We start from the raw sequence: 22553 nt of genomic DNA on the forward strand, positions 1-22553 counted from the left end.
TTCGAGTCCTTCCTCGGGCATGGGTGTATGTGATGTCCTTAGGTTAGTTAGGTTTAAGTAGTTCTAAGTTCTAGAGGACTGATGACCTCAGATGTTAAGTCCCATAGTGCTCAGACCCATTTTAACGATTTTGAGTTCTCGAGATGAAGGCCGGATGAAGGCATTATAGTTACAGTCGGCTGCTCGTACTCCTCGTGCGACAAAACGCAGAAAAGATGTAATTTACCGTGATACAGTTATTAAAGAGAAAACAGTGTCAGATTTTTTCAGAAATGTAATTAATTACAAATAATTTCATGATTAGCTGAGATTGGACGAAGACAACTACTAGTGTCTGCCATAAAAACACCTAGGTAACAAAAGTCACGGGATATCTCTTAACATCCTGTCTGACCTCCTTGTGCTAAGCGTTGTACAGCAACTCGACGTGTCAGGGACTCAACAAGTCGTTGAAATTCCTCTGCAGAATTATTGGACCAAGCTGGATCTATAGCCGTCCATAACTGCGAGAGAGTTGCCGGTAAGGGACTTTATGCGCCAACTGATCTTTCGACTATAACCCATATGTCCGATGGGTGGCCAGATCATTCGCTCGAACTGTCCAGAATGTTCTTAAAATCAATTGCAAACAATTGTGGCCCGGTGACATGGCACATAAAAATTCCATCATAGATTGGGAAAAAAGAAGTCCATGAATGGCTGAAAATGAACACCAAGTAGTCGACCATAATCATTTCCAGTCATGATCGGTTCCATTCCACGTAAACACAGCCCACCATTATGGAGGCACAACCAGCTTGCACAGTCCCTTGTTAATTACTTGGCTCCACGGCTTCGTGTAATCTGCGCCACACTCGAACCCTGCCATCGGCACCTGATACCGGGACTCATATGACAAGGCCAATCCAGCCGTCTATGATCCAGTCGACATGGCGACGAGCTCAGGAGAGGCGCTGCAGGCGATGTCGTGATGTTAGGAAAGCACTCACATCGGTAATCTGCGGCCATAACCTTTTAACGCCAAATTTCTCCGCTCTGGCCTTACGGATACGTTTCTGCAGTTATTTCATGCAGTGTTGCTTGTCTGTTTAGCACTGAGAACGCTAAGCAAACGCCACTGCTCCCGGTCGTTAAGTGAAGGCCGCCAGCTACTGAGTTATCCGTACTGAGAGGCAATGCCAGGAATGTGGTATTGTCGGCACACTGTTGACTTTGTGGTTCTCGGAATACCGAACTCCTAACGGTTTCTAAAATAAAATATCCCATGCGTCTAGCTCCAATTACCATTCCGCGTACAAAGTCTGTTAATTCTCGTCGTACGGCCATAATCATATCGGAAACATTTTAACATGATTCACCTGAGTACAAGTGACAGCTCCGGCAATGCATTGCCCTTTTACATCTTGTGTACGCAATACTACCGCCATCTGTAAATGTTTATATCGCCATCTCATGACTTTTGTCACCTCAGTCTAATAACTCCGTACTCGACTGAAACCGGAAGAAACTCTAATACGTAGAACAGTGGCAAGTACCTTGTGCCATGTACTTCTCAGTGCCTAACACAGTACAGAAGTAGATGTAAATTTCGGACGACGGAGCAAAATGTCTTTTGTATTCGGCAACAGCCTTGCACACAGAATGGCGCTGTGTATTTTGGTCGTTAATCAAGGGATCAGCAGTAATCCGTAGCGGCGATCAGTCTGAGCGACAGGCGAGGCAATCAGAGCGCTGCGGGGGAGCTGTGACCGGCGTATATAAAGGGGTGGCGCCCGCCCCCGGGGGCAGACTCTGCAGCCAGACATGGCCGGAGCTGCCGCCCCAGCCGCCGCCGCGCTGGCCGCCGTCGCCGTACTCGCCGCCGCCTCCGCCGCCACCACCCACGGTGAGTCCTGCCGCGGGAGCCCATGCGCGCCTTGCCGTGAAAGTCCCTCCGAGGTACTGACTGAGATAATGAGGTGTCTCGAACGGAATGACAACTTCTGTGCCAACGAGCACGGATTCCGGAAGCACTGATCATTTGAAACCCAACTCCCACTATTCTCACAAGACATCTGGAAGTCGTGGATCAAGGTAGTCTGGCAGATACTAGCGAATAGCGTTTTCTCAATACTACACCTACGCTTATCGTTATCGAAAGTACCATTGTCTGTGGTATCAAGCGAAATTCTACGTCTACGTCTATAATCCATAAGCCATCTTACGGTGTGTGGGGCAGGTTACTTTGTTACTACGTGCACTTCCCCCTTTCCCTGCTGAAAGGAAGAATGATTGCTGGTAAGCCTCCGTGTGGGCCGAATTTCTATAATTTTGCAGTCTTTTCGCGACATTTCCATAGGAAGAAACAATATATTGGTTAATTCTTCTAGGTATGTACGATCTCTGAACATGAACAATAAACCAAATAGTGATGCTAAACGCCTGTCTTGTAAGATCTGCCACTGGAGTTGGCTGAGCATATACGTGATGCTTTGGCAATTACTACTGGAGGCTAGAAATCTACTCTGTAGATATCAGCATGGGTTTCGAAAAAGACGATCGTGTAAAACCCAGCTCGCGCTATTCGTCCACGAGACTCAGACGGCCATAGACACGGGTTCACAGGTAGATGCCGTGCTTCTTGACTTCCGCAAGGCGTTCAATACAGTTCCCCACAGTCGTTTAATGAACAAAGTAAGAGCATATGGGCTATCAGACCAATTGTTTGATTTGATTGGAGAGTTCCTAGATAACAGAACGCAGCATGTCATTCTCAATGGAGAAGTAAGAGTGATTTCAGGTGAGCCGCAGGGGAGTGTAGTAGGAGAGTTGCTATTCACATTATATATAAATGACCTTGTGGATGCCGGCCGCTGGTGACCGAGCGGTTCTAGGCGCTTCAGTCTGGAACCGCGCGACCGCTGCGGTCGCAGGTTCGAATCCTGCCTCGGGCATGGATGTGTGTGGTGTCCTTAGCTTAGTTAGGTTCAAGTAGTTCTAAGTTCTAGGGAACTGATGACCTGAGATGTTAAATCCCATAGTGGTCAGAGCCATTTGCACCATTTTTTTGACCTTGTGAATGACATCGGAAGTTCAATGAGGCTTTTTGCGGATGATTCTGTAGTATATCGAGAGGTTGTAACAATGGAAAATTGTACTGAAATGCAGGAGGATCTGCAGCGAATTGACATGGAGAAGGGAATGGCAATTGAATCTCAATGTAGACAAGTGTAATGTGCTGCGAATACATAGAAAGAAAGATCCCTTATCATTTAGCTACAAAATAGCAGGTCAGCATCTGGAAGCAGTTAATTCCATAAATTATCTGGGAGTAAGCATTAGGAGTGATTTAAAATGGAATGATCATATAAAGTTGATCGTCGGTAAAGCAGATGCCAGACTGAGATTCACTGGAAGAATCCCAAGGAAATGCAATCTGAAAACAAAGGAAGTAGGTTACAGTACGCTTGTTCTCCCACTGCTTGGATACTTTTCAGCAGTGTGGGATCCGTACCAGATAGGGTTAATAGAAGATCCAACGGTGAGCAGCGCGCTCCGTTACAGGATCATTTACAAATCGCGAAAGCGTTACGGAGATGATAGATAAACTCTAATGGAAGACTCTGCAGGAGAGACGCTCAGTAGCTCGATACGGGCTTTTATTGAAGTTTCGAGAACATACCTTCACCGAGGAGTCAAGCAGTATATTGCTCCCTCCTACGTATATCTCGCGAAGAGATCATGAGGATGAAATCAGAGAGATTAGAGCCCACACAGAGGCATACCGACAATCCTTCTTTCCACGAACAATACGAGACTGGAATAGAAGGGAGAACCGATAGAGGTACTCAAGGTACCCTCCGCCACACACCGTCAGGTGGCTTGCGGAGTATGGATGTAGATGTAGAACCTGTAACGAAACGTGCTTCTCTTCTTTGGATCTTCACTACTTTCCCTGTCAGTCACTGTCTGCTATGGATCCAAGACTGACGAACAATGTTCAACCCTATCAACGAATGCTTAGGATATTCTTAGTGCATAGAATAAGAACCTCACACACCAGAACGTCTCACACTATTTAGTTACAAATAATTAATACCTGTATATAAACGAACAGTAGGAATACACAAAACAGCACCCCTGCAACGTATTTTACGATAAATTGGCAGCAATGTAAACGGAGAAATGACAAGGGTGCGTGAACGAGTGACATCTACCTTTTTAGATTCTGTGTACTCGTAGTCCAACCACACGTTTTCGACCTACCCTTGGTTTGCAATCGTTTTTACGCTGCACCCCAAATACAATGACTTAGTTAATCTTTACGTAACCCAACACAACTCAGGAAGAGGTTCATACATCACGAAATAAATAACATGCTGATCTCTTAAAAACAGACTATATTGTTGAGGCACTATGTCCTCCGATGTGTTTGATGGGTACAAGTAACAAGAAATATGCAGATATCCAATAGTCACACACCAGAATTCACAGAACCTCTACGACAGACGTTAATTCTTGTTGACAAGAAACACTTTTCAGTTTATCTCAAGAGGAACTGCCGTTTAAAATCGTGATACTATTTCTGTTACCTCGCGGGACTTGGAAACCGAAACGCTAGGTTAGTTCTAAATGTGCTTAGTAACAAGGCGCGTGATATTCTCCTGCACCAGATCATCCGCGACGATTTCATACAACAATCTAAAAGTTCACAATAGCTAATAAACATCGTCCGACTTACCGAAAGCAAGGTAGATGACTCAATAACGTCACACAAGCTTCCTTAAATTACGCTGTCAATGTCTAAGTCGGTAGGTACTGTCACAATCAAAGTACCAAGTAGGTACTACCTGTCCTGTTGTTCATATTCCACATTTGTCAACATGAAGTGAACAATTCCAAAGCTTGTTGTGCCACTGAGATGAAACTATCATCATCTAAAGGCCCCGTCTTTCTCCAACTCTCGACGCCTTCTGCCTCGAACAATGGTGTGCTGCCTCCGTTTATAAATTCACTGTCGACTGTGGCATCAAACGCTTCACTTTTCCTTATATTTACACTTCTGATGTTATTAGGTGCTACACTGGTTCCTCCAGTGATAGATCATTCGTAATGCAGCCCGAAATAGTTTTACAACCATGCTACTTTCTTAAAAAATGTGCCTTTCTTTTTCTTCTCCCACCCAGTCCCTCAGCAGAGAAAATCTGCGACCCAGCCGGGAATCGGGCCCGGGCCCCTTGGCGTGACAGACCGTCGCGCTGACAACTATCGGGGCGGACTCCAATTAGAGGGACCCCACATTAATGATATGCTCCACTATCCTTGCTTCCCTTAATCTGCTGACATGACTACGAACTTAGTTAATGCGAAATGAGCGTGGTCAATGAGAGCATAGATCTCAGCCACGTCTTCGGCCAACAGCCGTTTAGTGCTTTTTCTTACATGTCACCAGAAAGATGCGCCCTCTGCCAACCAGGTGCGACTCCATCACCTCCACTTTTGAAGTGCGCCGGCCGTGGTGGTCTCGCGGTTCTAGGCGCTCAGTCCGGAGCCGCGCGACTGCTACGGTCGCAGGTTCGAATCCTGCCTCGGGCATGGATGTGTGTGATGTCGTTAGGTTTAAGTAGTTCTACGTTCTAGGGGACTGATGAGCACCGCAGTTGAGTCCCATAGTGCTCAGAGCCATTTGAACCATTTTTTTTTAAATTGCCTACGATAATAAAAATTATAACAATAAATTATCTATAATTTTGTATCCTCGTAATTACAATAATAATAATTATTTTTATTAAAATATTGTAACTATTATCACAGATATATAATATTATATAATTATATAATATTACATAATTATAATTTATTCTACTACATTGTATATTTGTATTATTATTATTATTATTATTATTATTATTATTATTATGTCATTTTATCAGTGCTTGGTACATCGCGTATGTACGTCATTCGTCCAAAACATTTTAAGACTGATTTTATTCGTGGTGTATAAGCGGCGTCAGCACGATAACAACATTGACTGCTTGAACTAGAAACTGTACACATTAAGTGTACACGCGAGCAGGCAGCTTCAGATAGTGTACGTGTATCTGTAGTCTGTCAATACGGCTGATTCAAAAGCCGTAATGGAGAACATCTCTAAATCAAGTGTTCAAGACATTCGCCGGAATATTTGCAGAAGAGAAAAGTGTGTGCAAAATTTGTCCTTAACACCTAGACTTCCGAACTAAAGCGACGACGCGTGGACGCCTATAGGAAACTGATTCAAACGTAATATTCAAATATTTCTTTTCTGGAGAAAATAGACAACGGCCTTGCCGTAGCGGATACACCGGTTCCCGCGAATTCACCGAAGTTAAGCGCTGTCGGGCGTGGTCGGCACTTGGATGGGTGACCATCCAGGCCGCCATGCGCTGTTGCCATTTTTCGGGGTGCACTCAGCGTCGTGATGCCAATTGAGGAGCTACTCGATCGAATAGTAGCGGCTTCGGTCAAGAATACCATCATAACGACCGGGAGGGCGATGTGCTAACCTCACGCCCATCCTATCCGCATCCTCCACTGAGGATGACACGGCGGTCGGATGGTCCCGGAAGGCCACTCGTGGCCTGAAGACGGATTGCTGGAGAAAATAACCACGGGTTTTGGTGTTATTAATACGAACGTACCACAAATCGACGAAGTGCAGAAATTCACATCGGAGGTGAATGCTTTGACAACATACCTGACATTTAAGTCAGTGTGACGCAGGAGTTGAACAAAATCGCAAAAAGTACTTTTCTAACATTTTCAGATGTTTGTATGAACGTTCTGCGCGTTGTACTCAACAGGAAAGGGGGGGGGGGGAGGCAGGAGACTAAGTTAAAAGTAGAAACATTAAAATCGCCGTCTTTTGTTTTTTTATGAACCTGGTCCCGAAACCTTTTGAGCTTATTACCAAAAAAAGGCGTTTCAGAGGAATACAGTATTTAAAATGCAGTCGACCAAAAATTTGAGATATACGTGAGTCACGCAGTTGGTTTAAGGATTATAATAGCTACAGACTCTCACAACTTTGTCAAAACCAAAATTTGCGCAATATACTCGTAAAATCGAAGCGCCCGTTCACCATTATCTGCATGTCACTTAGCGCTACGATTGTGAACATATATCTGCAGATTATTGTTATATGAGCGTGTAAATGAGGAGAACGCAGTATCAGTACGTCATTTCCGTCTTCAACCTGGAAGTCAGCCTTCCTGTTTTCTTAGTTGAGATCGGGGGGAGGGGGAGGGTGGTGTTACTCAACGTCAAGTGGTTTGCTGTCCTACTGGCTATCTCGAAACTCCTCAGCAGCCGGCGCAGGCATCTTCACTTGACTGAAATGATTCCTGCTAGGGCTTGCTTAGGCACGTAGGCAAACATAGCTTTTTATTTTCTAGAATTCACTGCCGTTGTCAGAATTCTTCAGTTTCCCTGTTACTGGATTCTTCGAGAGTTATTCGAGAAATTTTGAAATTGATAGATGTAAAATGTAAACCCTTTTACTGAAAAGCTTAATCTGGAGGGGGAGTTCGTGACCTCCACCAATACCCGCCTCTTCTCCCTGGGATTCGCGCTTGTTGCCATCAGCAATGGAAGGCGAATCTTTGACAGTGCTAGCCTCTCGTGCTGGCGAAACAACAGAAAAACCAATAAACGACCGTCGACCAAAGATCCCGAGACGAGGGCGAATAGGCAATATGTCAGAACAAAGGTGCTTCAGGTAGTGTATCTGATCATAGCTATCTGGGCACCTATTAGTGAGTGTGTCCACTCTTTGTCTTTATAACTACTAGCGCTCTGCTGGAGATATTTGCAATGAGATACTTGAACATCTGTGGAGGAACGGCAGCCCATTCTTTCTCAACAGCCCAAGTGATGTTGGAGATTGGGGTCTGGAGCGAAGTTGACGTTCCAACTCATCCGAAAGCTGTTCCATTGGGTTCAGATCGGGAAACTGGGCAGGCCAGTCCACTTCTGGAACAACATTGTGAAGCATTGCCTCACATATAAGATACCGATTTACGACTGGGAGCATTGTCTTGCTGATACAAAAAATCATGGTCTCTGAACTATTCCTCTACTGTACACAATCCACAATACTGTAAAATTTGTCCATATCCTTCCTCATTCACAAAAGACACCCCCATACCCTAACGCCACCTCATCATTATTTCAATGATGACACTACACACGATCGCAGGTGAAGTTTTCCAGCCACTCACGTTTTGACTTGAGATGTGAATAGGCCTTTTGGTGACAATTTCTCTGTACAGTTATTATAATGCGGTCAGTTTTGTTGATGCGGTTGAGCTGCAACAGCGACTCGTAGTCGTTTACATCGTGGTACAACATTCCTGCCATTTATGCTTGCTAAGCTTGAAAATGGCCTGTGACCGAAACCAGAGCAGTGTGCAAAATAAAAGACAGATGAAGGTTTTCACCATGAATTTCAACCAAATCCTTCCGCAGGATTTCCACGTGGATAACGGGATAGCGTGACCCAAATCACTCGTTTCCAGTCATCCAATGTCCAGTAGCGTCGCTATTTACACCGCGTCAAGCGTCGCTTAGCACTGGCTACGGAAATATGTGGCTTCTGAAGTCACTGAGATATGCTGAGAAGCGCGGAGCGTTCGCGCGGTTAGAGGCGCCATGTCACGGATGGATTTCTTGGCCCTCCCGCCGGAGGTTCGAGTCCTCCCTCGGGCTTGGGTTTGTGTGTTGTTCTTAACATAAGCTATTTTAAGTTACTTTAAGTAATGTGTAAGTATAGGGACTGATGACCTCAGTAGTTTGGTTCCTTAGGAATTCACAACATCTTATATATATATATATATATATATATATATATATATATATATATACTCATCTTCCCATTCTCCTGTTTCTGCTTGTCAACTGACAACACGTGCGTGTCGGTAGTTGGGAGGCCAGAAGATTCCTAACCAGAGAGTCATGGAGGGAACTTCTCCAACTGGAAACTTGGTGTTGTGTGGCCTTTATCTTCGTACTGTCTTACACGAAAATCACGTGCATGGCGTCATATGAGAAGTTTGAGTCTATGTAACTTCGTACTGGAATACGGCCTGGTCCCGATTAATGTTCTGAATTGTCGGGACACACTGTCGTCCCTTCCACTGTTGAGATGGTGTATGAGCACGTCCCGAAAGCCAATTTTAAAACCAAAAAGGAAAAAAGTAACGCAGTACTCGCCACATCCTTTTATACTGGCGGGCCCAACTATTGTGATACTTAATGGTCAATTCCACGTTATATATTTTTTATCAGATACTGTATGTTTCATTAACACCTATTCTTTCTTATTTTCTTACAGTTTCATCTGAATACTCCCAGTGCTGCTTCTGCGAATAGTTTCAGTGGTGTTACCCATTGGCGGAAAAACCTGTGATCGAACCGATACAATGTTCTCAGGAACGACGGACACTGGACGTCCCCGCATGGCGTGGGACTGGCTGCAGGCTTCGCCGCGCATGCGCCGTGATGCCCTGGGAGACATGATGCTGGCGCACGTCATCGAACACCCTTGGATTGTAATGCCCCTCGCAGGTAGGTACCCACCACCTCAACGTACCACGTGTGACTCGTTATGTGAGCAAATTACATCCTGTGAGGTAATTGAGAAAAAGCTACCGAAAAAACATAAAAACTAATGACCTGTGCAAATTAATTGTATTAAGAGACATTTCATCAATTGTAACTGTAATAATAATAAAAAAGAATTTCGTCGAATTTAATCTTCAAGCGACCCAGTCAAAGTACTGGAATGTATGACCTGTTGGACTGCTTGTGCTCCTGTTTAGATCTTCTTGTTCTTCTTCTTCATCTTCCTCTCGCAGATTTTTGTAATCTGTCAAAAGCATTTGACTGGGTAAATGACAATATCCTCTTAAGAAAATGAAAATATTACAGTGTAACACAAAATGCTGTAAAATGGTTCAGATCCTATATCTCTGAAAGGAATCAAAAAGTGACAATAGAGAAGAGATGTGTATTAAGCTATCAGGCATCATCCAACGGCGAACTAATTACAAGTGGTGTCCCACAAGGTTCGACGTTAGGGTCCTTATTTTTTCTCGTATGTCAGTGACCTTCCATTAGTAGCGTTACCAGATGTCAAGTTTGTTTTATTTGCGCATGACAGAAACATTGCAAGAAATAGCAAATCAAGTTCAATTTTAGACAGATTGGTTAATGAATTTTTCGTGCACATTAATAAATGGTTCATAGCCAATTCTTTGCCACTGAACATTGAAAAAACACACTATATGCAGTTAAAAAGTTGTAAGAGGTTTTGCAGCAGTTTCACAGCTGTATATGCCTAAAATTTGGTGACAAGTAGACAGAAAAAGTTGAAAGTGTCGAATTATTGGTAGCTTGACAATAAATTCAATTGGGAGGAGCATAGGACAGACCTGCCGGATTGCCTAAACAAATCTATATTTGCAATGTAAATTTTGTTAAACATACATGATATAAAAATAAAATAGCTAGCATACAATGCATAGTTTCATTCTATAACGTCGTATGGCATTATTGTATGGGGTAGCTCATAAAACTGAGCTCAACTTATCTGAGTCCAAAAACATATAATACCAATTATTTGTGGTTTAAACTCAAGAACATCCTCGAGAGGCTTGTTTAAGGAACAAGGGATATTAACACTGCGTCTCAATGTATTTATTCGTTAGTGAAATTTCTCATTAAAAATATGTGATGTTGGAGGTATAAGAGCAGACATTTCTATTGGGGTTGATGACAATGTATTGAATAACATTACATCAGTATTTATTTCATTTGCAGATTAATAAATTATGGCTATTACGATAAGTGTGTTTTTAGGTTGGTTAGTACCTCCAAGTATATGTGGCACAAGTAGGCCCCTAATATTTATTTCTCCCTGGGCAGTAGATCAGATATAGAAGTGTGGGCACGTGGATGCAAATCGATTGTTTATACTGACAGGCATAGTGCGCTTCCCAGTGCAGTTAAAAACATGCCGAAAACATCACATAGTAAATTATGTGATATCATTGAGCGAAAACTGTTAGATGCAGAAAGAAAACAACTAGCTCACGAAACTGAGTACACATTAAGGTACCTATGTCCTTGACACACTGTGTATCTGCTTCTCAAACCACCAGATCAGTTCATGGAATCGGTACTAAAACCAAGAATAATCTTCACAAAGATTTAAAGTCACTTACTTTGGCCCAGAAAGGAGTCCATCATCCAGGAAGACACATTTTCAATAACTTCCCATCGACTACAGAAAAGTTAACTACTAATAAAATTCGGTGTAAGAGGAGCTTAAAGGATTTACTTGTGGCCAACTCCTTCTACCCCACTGATGAATTTCTCACCTTAATCGACTGACATGTATATGCTACTAATTATATTAAAGCGAGTGTTACATACAATTTGACTTGTGTAAAAATTCATAGCAGTAATGTGATCCTTGTAAACAAACGTTGTAAAAAGATCTTTTCTGTTTAATGATGCATGTCTACAGTTTCTTCACAATTATGATATATACCTAAGCGTGTTGAACAATCAACATGTTTTGTGACAAAATTTTATTACCCTTCAAATGAAAATATGTGAAAGATTTTTTCTTTTATTCCGCATCCATGAGGACCATTTCACCTGAGATTTATGGAAGATACAGTACTATAACTGTTTTTCTTTGTAAATATTTATTGTGTATTTTTTGCTTGTTCATATGTTCTACGTCCTGGAGGACCTCCTCACTAAGGATCTACTGAAACGAAAAGTACATCTAATCTAATTTCCAAATGGCCGAAGTTACATACAATCCTTCCACTATCATCGTCAAAGGAGATATCCGCACGCCGAAACGAAATTGTATTTGAGTCAGCTAATTGTGTCTCTAACCGGTTTTACAACATGTGACCCGAACGATCACATCATAGACAATTTCTGTTCTCAGCTGTTAGGCCTGTAATTCCAAACCTAGCGAGGTGAGATTATTTACGGCACTGGAAGGGGCTGGCCTCCCATTCCTGTCCAGGTACCCACATTCGGATTTTCCTTTCACGGGAAAGAAAGAACGGCTCCGTATAGGTAACGGAGGTGCTAAGGAGCTTCGAGCGCTGTGTATACTAGACTTCCCTATACAGAATGCAGCAGCTTGCAACAGACGTGGCATTCCCATTCCCGTTACCGATTGCGTAATGACATTTCACTAAAAGTGATGTATGAACTGCGTGAAATTTCAGCACATTCAGTGCAAACCTAAGTGAAAGTACTACAAGATGACAATGCAGTAAATTCCAATGCTCCGAAGTCATCTTCCACTTGATTCAGTGATAAGTAATTAAACTTTGAAGCTCTAAAATAAAAGATAATGTTACCCTTATTCAGACTCTTGAGTGCGTAGTAGTTTACCTCAAAACCCATCTCGCGAAAAGAAATTATAGGAAGAGTCATGCACTGCTTGTTGTATCATATGACGTAGGAACACTACCCCTGGGCGTCAGCCGAACAGACATTCTCCTGAAAGCAACCCCAAGGAGAGTAGGTGGTGACGGCAGTAGACGCCGACAAGGTAAAGTTGAAATGATTGATATTGAATTAGATGAAGAAAGAATGATACTAATGACGGTGGTAAGACAGGATAAGGGTAAAAGACAGTGCTGAATATTGACTAGAGAAGTGAGAGAACAAATTTAATTCTGACAGAGTGCTACATAGCGTGCTCGGATTGTGTAAGAGGTAATTCCAGTGCAACAAAACAGTTGGTTATCCGTTGAAACAATAAGCCATAATGTCAAAAGAACAAGTGTAGATCTCTCTTATTTATCTGAGTCATTTAACTATAAAATATCGCGAGAAAGAATCGACTCATCACAACGCAGCGTGATCACACCTAAGGGTAACAAAGAGCTGAATAAAACTGTATGTATGTAAAACTTTTCGACAGACGAAGAAGATGTCAGAGAAATGTAACTGATTTACATGCCGCAGCGTGTTGAATAACTTTCCTTGAAGTCAGATTCAATACGCAGGGTGTTATAACTTTCCTTGAAGTGATATTCCACCAGTAAACACAGTCAGATAAGAAAACATGGTTGTACGCATAAATTCTGTCGCACAAACAGTAACATTCAACAGGCAGTTGTAAACACATACTTGTTGACATGGGCCAGTTTCAGATGGCAAGCAGCTATACATAATTGTTAATCAATACGTGCATAAACAGTGCTATAACTGCTGTCGTAACGACAAACAGTAGCTACATTATAGAAGAGATTGTTTTCGTTTGCAAGTACACATGTTCCATGGTAAAAGGTCTTCTTCTGTTTCAAGATACAAGATGGTTCAGTTTTTCTCTGCATTCAAGATCATCCCTCTGTTCAATGGAACATCCTCCATTCCCACCCCGGCAGAACAATGTCATAATTTAATTTTGCTAATTAATTAACAATTACGAGTTGCTCGACGACGTGCATTGTAACATACTTGACTACTCCATAACATGCTGCCCATAGAGGGGTCTAGATGACGTTTCTCCAGCCTACCCTAGTCTTTCACAGAGGCCGTCTTGAGGTCACCCAATGTGTGAGGTTTCCTGTGACGACGCATTGCGAGTTTCAAATAGTCCCAAGCGTGCTCAGTCAGGTACGGTTCAGCTCATACCGCATGCAGCCGTAGGCCATCGCACCATCCCATTTGGTACCGGTACATTTCTGGCGTATCGAGAAAAGTGCTCGTGAGGTGGGCGTAATTTGCTCATAGAATTATCCTCTTCAAAAACTAATCCATGGCTGAAATATAATGTGTGGAGCTGGACAGTAGTTTGGAGGATTCTGCCTCAACACTGCAGGTCCCTCACTAATGAAAGGGAATGGTAGACAAGTATCCAGACAATTAAATGGATTTTTACGGAGCCCACATATTAGATCAGAAACGAAGACCCGAATGTTTAATTTCAGAAAGTGTAGCAACGTATGGAAGATAAACAGTTATTTAAATTAAATAAATTTTTTCTTATAGCAGGTTTTTAAATCGGACTAAAAAATATAAAACAGTTTCTCCTAGCCCTATACAGATTCCGAACTCATACAGGTATTTCTGAAAATCTGATTGTGAATTTTTAGTAGCTACGAAAATACTTGCAAAATTTATCACGAAAAACGAGGGGCACAAGCAACAGATTATGAACAGGATATGAACTATTCATGCACTTGTCCTACGTTTTTCGCTTTTTATCTTACTAGTATTTTCGTAGCTATTAAACATTCACACTTACAAATTTTCAGAACTATCTTTAATGGGATAGGAATTTCTATGGAACTACGAAAAATTGTTTTATGCTTTTTACTTCGATTTAAACGTGTTATATTGAAAATTTATTTTTATTTAAATATATTTTTTTTGTTTTTAGTCTCATGCGTGCGGAATTTCTTAAAGAATTTTAAAAGTGTTAATGAGATTATGAAAGACTTACGTTTAATTTAAGGTTGATGTTAGTGTCTTCTCACCTTATCATATATGAAATAGTAAAGTATTACACCTGCCTACTAATAATGTATCAATCTGTTTAATTGTTACTTTTCTAAAACGGAAAATAAAGCAGCAAGCAATATTAATTTTATATGATCGTTTTACATTTTTTATTCAATACTAGTTTTACGCTTGCAACTTCACCGTTGCGTGTTAGACTACATACGCTGCATACATCTCCTCCTCCCCCTCTCTCTGTACCACTAATAATCCCCCTCTCTCTGTCCATCTCATCCTTCCGCCTCCCTCCATCCATTTCCTGTCCGTCACACTCTGTCCAACTACAGCTCCCTCTCTTTGCCCATCGTCTCCTTCCCCTCTCTCCCTCTGTCTGCATCACATCCTCCCACCCTATCTTGGACCATGTCCTGTCCCTCCTCTCTGTCATTCTCCTCCACCCCCCCCCCTCTCTCTCTCTTTCTCTTTCCCTCTCTCTCTCTCTCTGTTCCCTTCTGCCCACCTCTCTTTCATTTTCTCTTCCCTCTTCCCCCTTCCATCTATTCCTCCCACCATCTCTCTGTCAATCTTTTCCTACTCCCTCCCTCTGTCCCTGTCCTCTATGGTCCCTTGCTCCATCCATCCCCTCCTCACCCCTCTTTCTGCCCAGTTGCTCCTCTCCTCTCTCTGTCTGTCCATCTCCTCCTCGCCCTCCCTCTTTGTCCATCTTCCACTCCCACCTCTATCTGCCAATCTCCTCCTCTGTCTGTTTGTGTCCATCTCATCCTCCTCCCTCTCACCATCCATCTGTCCTCACCCCTCTCCATGCTCAGTTGGCCGCAAGTATACCACCTAAAACGCATTCCGATACTACCCAGAAGAGACACCAGTCTTGCACCTTAGCGTAATGTCAGGAACTACCAACAGTTTTCACCTAACTCCCACGCCTGCCAAACCGGCCGACAAGAAAGCGATTTTATATTGCATTTTTACCTACTACTGAGATATGTTTGAAATGACAAACCTCTAGCTCATGAGGAAATTATATTAAAATCAAATGCAAAATTTACACTGAGCAGACAAGCAGGAAAGATACGGTACTTAAAAAAACGTCAAACAGGAAAACAACTGAACGAATTAAGAGGAACTTATTCTCAACGTAGAAGGGATTTCGGAGGTTTTGCGATAAGTTGACACTTTGAGATAAAATTAAAAATTAATACATACACAAGAATAAAACTTGGCACAACTGTAATGGATGCAATCGAAACAAAACAATTGAGGTGGTATTGGCATATATGCAGTTTGTTGAGGAGAGATGACCTAAGAAGATGAAGAAATGTCGATGAAATTCTTGTCTTTCCTCAGTAAGGCCACTTGCAATAGTGGTCGAAACGTCGGACGGTTTACAAATTGACATTGCGCTCATAGATCCAGAAGAATTTTATTGATTGTGACTATAGCCGCGAAAGCCTATTCTTACAAGATAGGAATGCACTACAACTGATAAAAGAAGAAGACGAGGACGCTCGTAAATAGAGCGGGAAGGAGGATCCATAAGAGCTGTGTTAGAGAGAGACATGTGCTTGTGGAAGTTGTTACCTCGCATTGCAAGCACCGAAAGTGTTAACAGCACTTTTATTGACGGTTAGAAGCGGTAGGGAGTGGCTATGTTGACGAAAACGATAACTGAAAGTGTAAGCAGAATGTTAAAGTTGAGTAAGTCAGTGGCGTGCAAATTATGGTAGGAGGCATATTTTGATGAGCGGAGTGAATTTCAAGTATCTGCCACAGAGAAGATTTAGCAAAGCACACTCACTAATTATCCCATTCACAATATCAATAAATGTATCATTAAGCAGCAACTATTTCTAGATAAGGAAAAATGCAAGGAAATACCAATTTTGCAAAAAGTTCACATATTTTATGCAAAAAACTTGACTTCAAGGCTAGCAAGAAAATTTTGACGAGGAAAGTGCGTGACCTCGATCGCTCAGAACCGCATGAAAATGTGCTTAGAGTACAAGGTTCTCATCGCAAAAACAACGGTACAAGCAATTCGCAGTCAGAACTGGGCGTCTCAACACGAGAGGCATTTGAATGATGAGCTACTCAACGTCTAAGAGAGGAACTTTGGTACCATGAAGAAGGACCAAAAGCACACGTATTTCAATGTAGTGGCTTCTTGCTATGTACTCCTCAGCATAAAATAATTGCGCTACCTGAACAACAAACTTTTTCTAATGGCCTGATAGCGTTACACAGCTATTCAGTCTTGAAAGTGCAGGTATGAGTTCTCAAAGAAATGAAACAGAAAAATATGTACATATGACTAAAATCACTTTTTCACATTCAGCATCACTTCTGTTCGTTGCCCTTTAGAACACGTGTCGGGCAAGCTCGGACTTTAACTCCCACCCAGTACCAGTAACCGGGATATCAAGCACCAGTTACAACAGCTGTGGCCCATCTAGCATCAGGAAAGGATACAATGGCTTTATGGCAAGCTTCTCAACCGAATCGGTGCATGGATCCAGGCCGGATAGGGAGCCACCGCATATTGATGATTGAGCTCACACTGCCAATTTCTTTGTAAATTTCTCTTGATATTTTAATTACTGAAATAACATTTGATACTGTCTCAACCTGCGGAGTTTCATTTCGTTACCTCCTCCACTTCTAGATCCATCACTTCTTTTTTGGCACGCAGTGTGCACTCTAAGATAAAGAAAACGACACACCGCGAAGGAATTATACGAGTTGGACAGAAATAGGTAGATATGATGTACCAGTACAGACAATCAAATGATTACAGTTTCAGAAAAATTGAATGATTTATTCAAGATAAAGAGTTTTACAAATTGAGCAAGTTAATGACGTGTTTGTCCACTTCTCGCCATTATGCAAGCAGTTATTCGGCTTGGCATTGATTGATAGCGTTGTTCGATGTCCTCCTGAGGGATACAGTGCCAAATTCTGAGCAACTGGTGCGTTAAATCGTCAAAATCTAGAGCTCGATCCAGTCAATGTTTAGCAGCCATGAAGACAAATAGTAGAGACACTCACCGTGTGTAGGCATATCTTGCTGAGATGTAAAGCAAGGATGACTTGCCATGAAGAGGAACAAAACAGGATATAGAATATCGTCCACGTGCCGCTGCTCTGTAAGGGTGCCGGGAACGACAACGGAAGGAGTCCTGAAAAGAAATGACTCCACATACCATCACTTCTGGTTGTCGCGGGCGATACTCAGGTTGCTATCCCACCAATGTCCGGGGCCTCTCCAGGCATGTCTTCGGACTGGAATCTCATTTAATCGAGTATAATTGTCTTCAGTGATGATCCTCTCTTCGAAATGAGCAGCGAAGACTTATCTGTAGATGCTCCGGACAGCGGTAGGATACCAACATCACTGTCGCCCTTCATATGACAGGGCAACCAGGAGTAATGATTTGGGATGTTATTTCATTTCATAACAGGACCCCTTTGGTTGCCATCAGCGATAGCCTTACAGCAGAGTGGTAAGTTGACGACATTCTATGCCCGATTTTGTTGCCTCCGTGACAAGCCATCCTGGGCTTACATTTCGGCAAGTTAATGCCCGCCCGCACGCGTCAAGTGTTTCAGCTACTTGTTTCCGTGCTTGCCGAACTCTGCCTTGGCGAGCAAGACTGACGTATCTCTCCTCAACTGAGAACGTTTGGAGCATTATGGGCAGGACTCTCCAACCACCTCGTGATGCTGATAGTCTAACGCTCCAGTTGGACAGAATTTGGCACGATATCACTCGGGAGAACACTCAACAACACTGTCAATTAGTGCCAAGGCGAGTAACTGCTTGTAAAGATAGATTAACGCGTTATCGACTTGCTCAGTATGTGAAGCGCTTTCTCAAGAAGAAATCATTCAGTTTTTCGGAAACTGTAATCATTTGTCTGTACAAGTACATCACGTCTACCGATTACCTCTACACTCAGATAGTTCCTTCGTGATTCAGCTTTTTTTTTTTTTTTTTAAAAAAAAGTATGTACGAGGATAGGAACTTGCAACTATTTATTTACAGCTCGTACAAAATAGATACGTGCTTCATAGTTTTACTGACCTTTAAAGTAATCACAAATATGGGATTATTTTTTGGGCTAATTCATCAAGCCAAGCTAAAGTTTTCCAGGCACAACAACGTGCAGTAAGAGTTGTATGTGGTGTGAAATCAAGAACATCCTACAGAAGCCTGTTTAGGGAACTAGGGATACTAACTACTGCTTCCCAATATATTTATTCCTTAATGAAATTTGTCATTAAAAATATATCACTTTTTCAAACCAACAGCTCATTTCATTGAATCAGTACTAGAAATAAGAATAATTTTCACAAGCATTTAAAGTCACTTACTCTTGTACAAAAAGGTGTGCATTATTCAGAAACACAAATTTTCAATAACTTGCCAGCAGCCATAAAAAGCTTAACAACCAGTGAAATTCAGTTTAAGAGAAGCCTAAAGGATTTACTCGTGGCCAACTCCATCTACTCCGTTGATGAATTTCTTAGTAGAGCCAAATGCACCATTTCAGTGCAGTAATGTGTTCATTGTAACTAAGTATTACAGTAGTTCTATTACATGTTTATTACCTTATAAATATAGTACAACTTTATTATTTTAAATTGAGTGCATTAGTGTTTGTAATATGAGTCTTTCGTATAGTGTTCATTTAAAAAAAATGACGATCATTCCACTTGGGACCTGTGGAAGGTACATTAGCTTATTTGTTTCAGTTGTAAATATTTGTCATGTGTTATTGTTTTTTCTGACATGTTCTACATCCTGGAGGACCTCCTCACTATGGATCAATATGAATGAAAGTAAATCTAATCTAATGTAACCAACATTGTGTATAACCCGTTGTCAGCGATGTGGAAGTCGTAGGATACCCTTAGCAGCGCCAATTGTGTTGACAGTTCGAGCGGCGCGGTCTATTGCCCGACGAATTTGTTGCAGTTCTGAAGCGAATGCCGTGAAGTGTTTCCTCCAGTTTAGAAATCGAGTTGAACTCACGAGGGCTTAAGTCAAGGGCGTGCCGTAGGTGGTATAACACTGAACAACCCCATCAGTCAAACAAATCAGTAACAGCTTGCACTGTACGTGCTTGAACACTGTCCTGCAAAATGATGGTCAGGTGTTGCAGAATGTGTCATCACTTCTGCCTCTAAGCTGGTCGTAGGTTGTGTTCCAAAAATGAACAGAACCCCCGTGTATGTAAACAAATGGAGCCCTTCCTCTAGAAGAGACTGTCTTTTTGCCTTTTATTCCCAGCTGCATCCTACAATTCTACGCCGCATGAATACCGTTTGTCACAAGACAGCTGCAGTGGTCGAGCAGCCGCACGAGCAGCAGCGCGGAGCCACAGAGATGACGCGTTACGACGGGAGGAGCTGGCGTTCACGCCACGCGGTTTATAAGGCTGTCGACGACATTGACATTAATGTTCATGATGTCCGCCCCCGGTAGCTGAGTGGTAGCCGGCACGGTAGCTCAGCGTTTTCGGTCAGAGGGTTAGCAGCCCTCTGTAATAAAAAAAACGGAGTTAGCTGATCAAAGACGAACTTAAACGGATGTCTTACGAAGTCCGCCCCGAGCACATACAACGAACGAAAAATGAGAATTTTAGCCGGCAGGGTAGCTTAGCGTGTTCGCTCAGAGGGTTAGCTGCTCTCTGTAATAACAAAACTGAGTTAATGGAACAACGACGAACTGAAATGAGTGTCTTGCGACGTCCGCCCTGAACAGATACAACGAACGAAAACGAACAAAATGAGATTTTTTTTATATAAAAAGTGGTCAGTGCGACAGAATGTCAATCCTAAGGTCCCGGGTTCGATTCCCGGCGGGGTCGGAGATTTTCTCCTCTCAGGGACTAGGTGTGGTGTTGTCCTAATCATCATCCTTTCATCCCCATCCACGAGCAAGTCGCCGAAGTGGCGTCAAATCGAAAGACTTGCACCCGACGAACGGTGTACCAGGCGGGAGGCCATAGTCACACGGCATTTTTTTGTTTGTTCATAACGTTAATGGACAGGTGTTTTTGCATGGTCCATCTGTTTTTTGTGGAGGAGTCTTTAATTTCACTCTACAAAATAATGATCAGAATAGAGCAGGCAATGGATGGGTGACCGTAGCAATTGTTCGGTACCCAGGGCACAAAGCGTCCAAAGTTGAAGGACTTGAGGCTTTTAATGATAGAGACACTATTGCCTATCGTACGTATCATATAGCTGAAGTGTTTAACAGAGATATGGGATTGTCCTACTTTATCTCTACAATGCCTAAGGACTAAGGACACAGGTAGACTTTTGCAGGACCACTCTGTAACGGCGCTGTGTGTGTCCGGTTCCAGCGGTGGGCTCGGCGCCAGTGGGGGCGGCGCCGCCCCCCGCGTCGCGGCGCCAGAGCATGCCCACGTTCACGCCGCGGCTGGGCCGCGACTCCGCGGGCGACGACCTGGCCGAAGAGGAGGCGGAGGGCGACGGCGACGCAGACGGCGGGCACGGCCAGGGCCAGCTGCAGCTGGCGCCGCCCTTCTGGCCGCGGCCCGGCCGCCACGCGCCGCCCTTGCCGCTCACCCCCAGGCTGGGCAGGGCCGCCCACCAGGCCACCCCGGCCGCTTCCGGCGAGCCCACCAGCGCGTAGCTCCTAGCAGCGCAGCCACTCGTGTAGTCACACAATAAAACACACCGTTGAGCACATTCTTTCGTCTTTAATTTCGACCCACCCTCTGTCTCTACCACACAGGTCAGCAAAATGTAATTTTGATTAAGAAAGGTTCCTGGGCCTAAAACACATAGTAAGTGTTGTGTACATAGTTCCGCGTAGTCAGCGCGTACACAACTTTCCCACTAGAGCGCGCCCCGCTAAGCACAACAGCGCAGGCGCAGCGCTCGTCCGTCTCCGCACTACGAGATGGCGCTGTCTTAGAGACGGACCAAATTCTGCTTCCGTCGATCCGCGTACTAATATGTCACGCTGCCAATGAGATTGCTGTTAACGTAGAACCTTTTCTCCTCGCGGATCACACTCGCGCAGTGATACCTGAACGCGCGAGGTATTATAACGAGTGTACAGACCTCCAATTAGCCAGTCTGCATTAGTCTGCACCAGTCTATAGGCAAGTTTCAGTCTGCGCCTAATAAGATTATCATATTCCTGTACATAACCATGAAGAGAAATGTATAGACACTTTGTAAAGTATCAGAGATATGTCAGAATAAGATTAACGTACCAAGACCCAAAGGAACTTCAGATTGTCAATTGTAAATAGCATCCAGAACCAAGTTAAGTTATTTTTATGCTTGTTATTATTTTAATAAATGTGTGTGAAAATTAATCAAGTTCTGTTTCAAGTTGGTCACCGTCAATCTGCTACTCTAAGCGTGCAAGTGGCATTTCTATCGTCTGACCTAATGGCAGAAGATAAACACGCCACGATAACACCACGAGACATATTACTGACACTCGCCTACTTCGCTAGAGCGACAAGTGAAATAATCTGATGGTGTGTGTACCGTACGTCTTACAGTACGCACACCACAGTAAGGAACCTACCTTTAACCCTCAAATGGACAACCAGCGGATCCACTCCGCGACTGGTTTCAATCCAGCCCGTAAAGAACCTCTGGCAGCTATTTCTAGTAGTCGAAACTTACTGACAGATTAAAACTGTCAGCCGGACCGAGACGCGAGATCGGGGAAATCGGGACGTCTACCTTTGGCAGGAAGGTTCTCTACCGACAGAACCACATAAGCACGACTCACGATCCCTCCTCAGAGCTTTATTGTCGTCTTCGCAGGAGAGCTTCTGTGAAGGTGGTAGGAGACGAGGTACTGCCGGAACTAAAATTGTGACGATGGGTCATCAGTCGTGCTTGTATAGCTCAGCTGGTAGATTATTTGCCTGCTTAAGACGAAGGACCCAAGTTCGAGTCTCAATCTGGCACACACTTTTAATCTGCCAGGTATTGTATTGTATTGTATGTTAACTGGGGACCTAGAAACGACGGAAAGG

At 43.2% G+C, this 22553-nt stretch overlaps 1 protein-coding gene across 1 annotated transcript; it reads left to right on the top strand.

Moving 5' to 3' along the window:
• Positions 1 to 1790: 1790 nt before the first annotated feature.
• Positions 1791 to 21961, top strand: LOC126282095 (uncharacterized). The gene is made up of 3 exons (XM_049981552.1): positions 1791 to 1885; positions 9448 to 9582; positions 20889 to 21961. The coding sequence occupies exons 1-3, from the start codon at positions 1804 to 1806 to the stop codon at positions 21179 to 21181; spliced, it is 510 nt and encodes a 169-aa protein (XP_049837509.1). The 5' UTR covers positions 1791 to 1803; the 3' UTR covers positions 21182 to 21961.
• Positions 21962 to 22553: the final 592 nt, after the last annotated feature.

Source organism: Schistocerca gregaria, chromosome 7 (assembly GCF_023897955.1).
Source record: "Schistocerca gregaria isolate iqSchGreg1 chromosome 7, iqSchGreg1.2, whole genome shotgun sequence".
Lineage (NCBI taxonomy): Eukaryota > Metazoa > Arthropoda > Insecta > Orthoptera > Acrididae > Schistocerca > Schistocerca gregaria.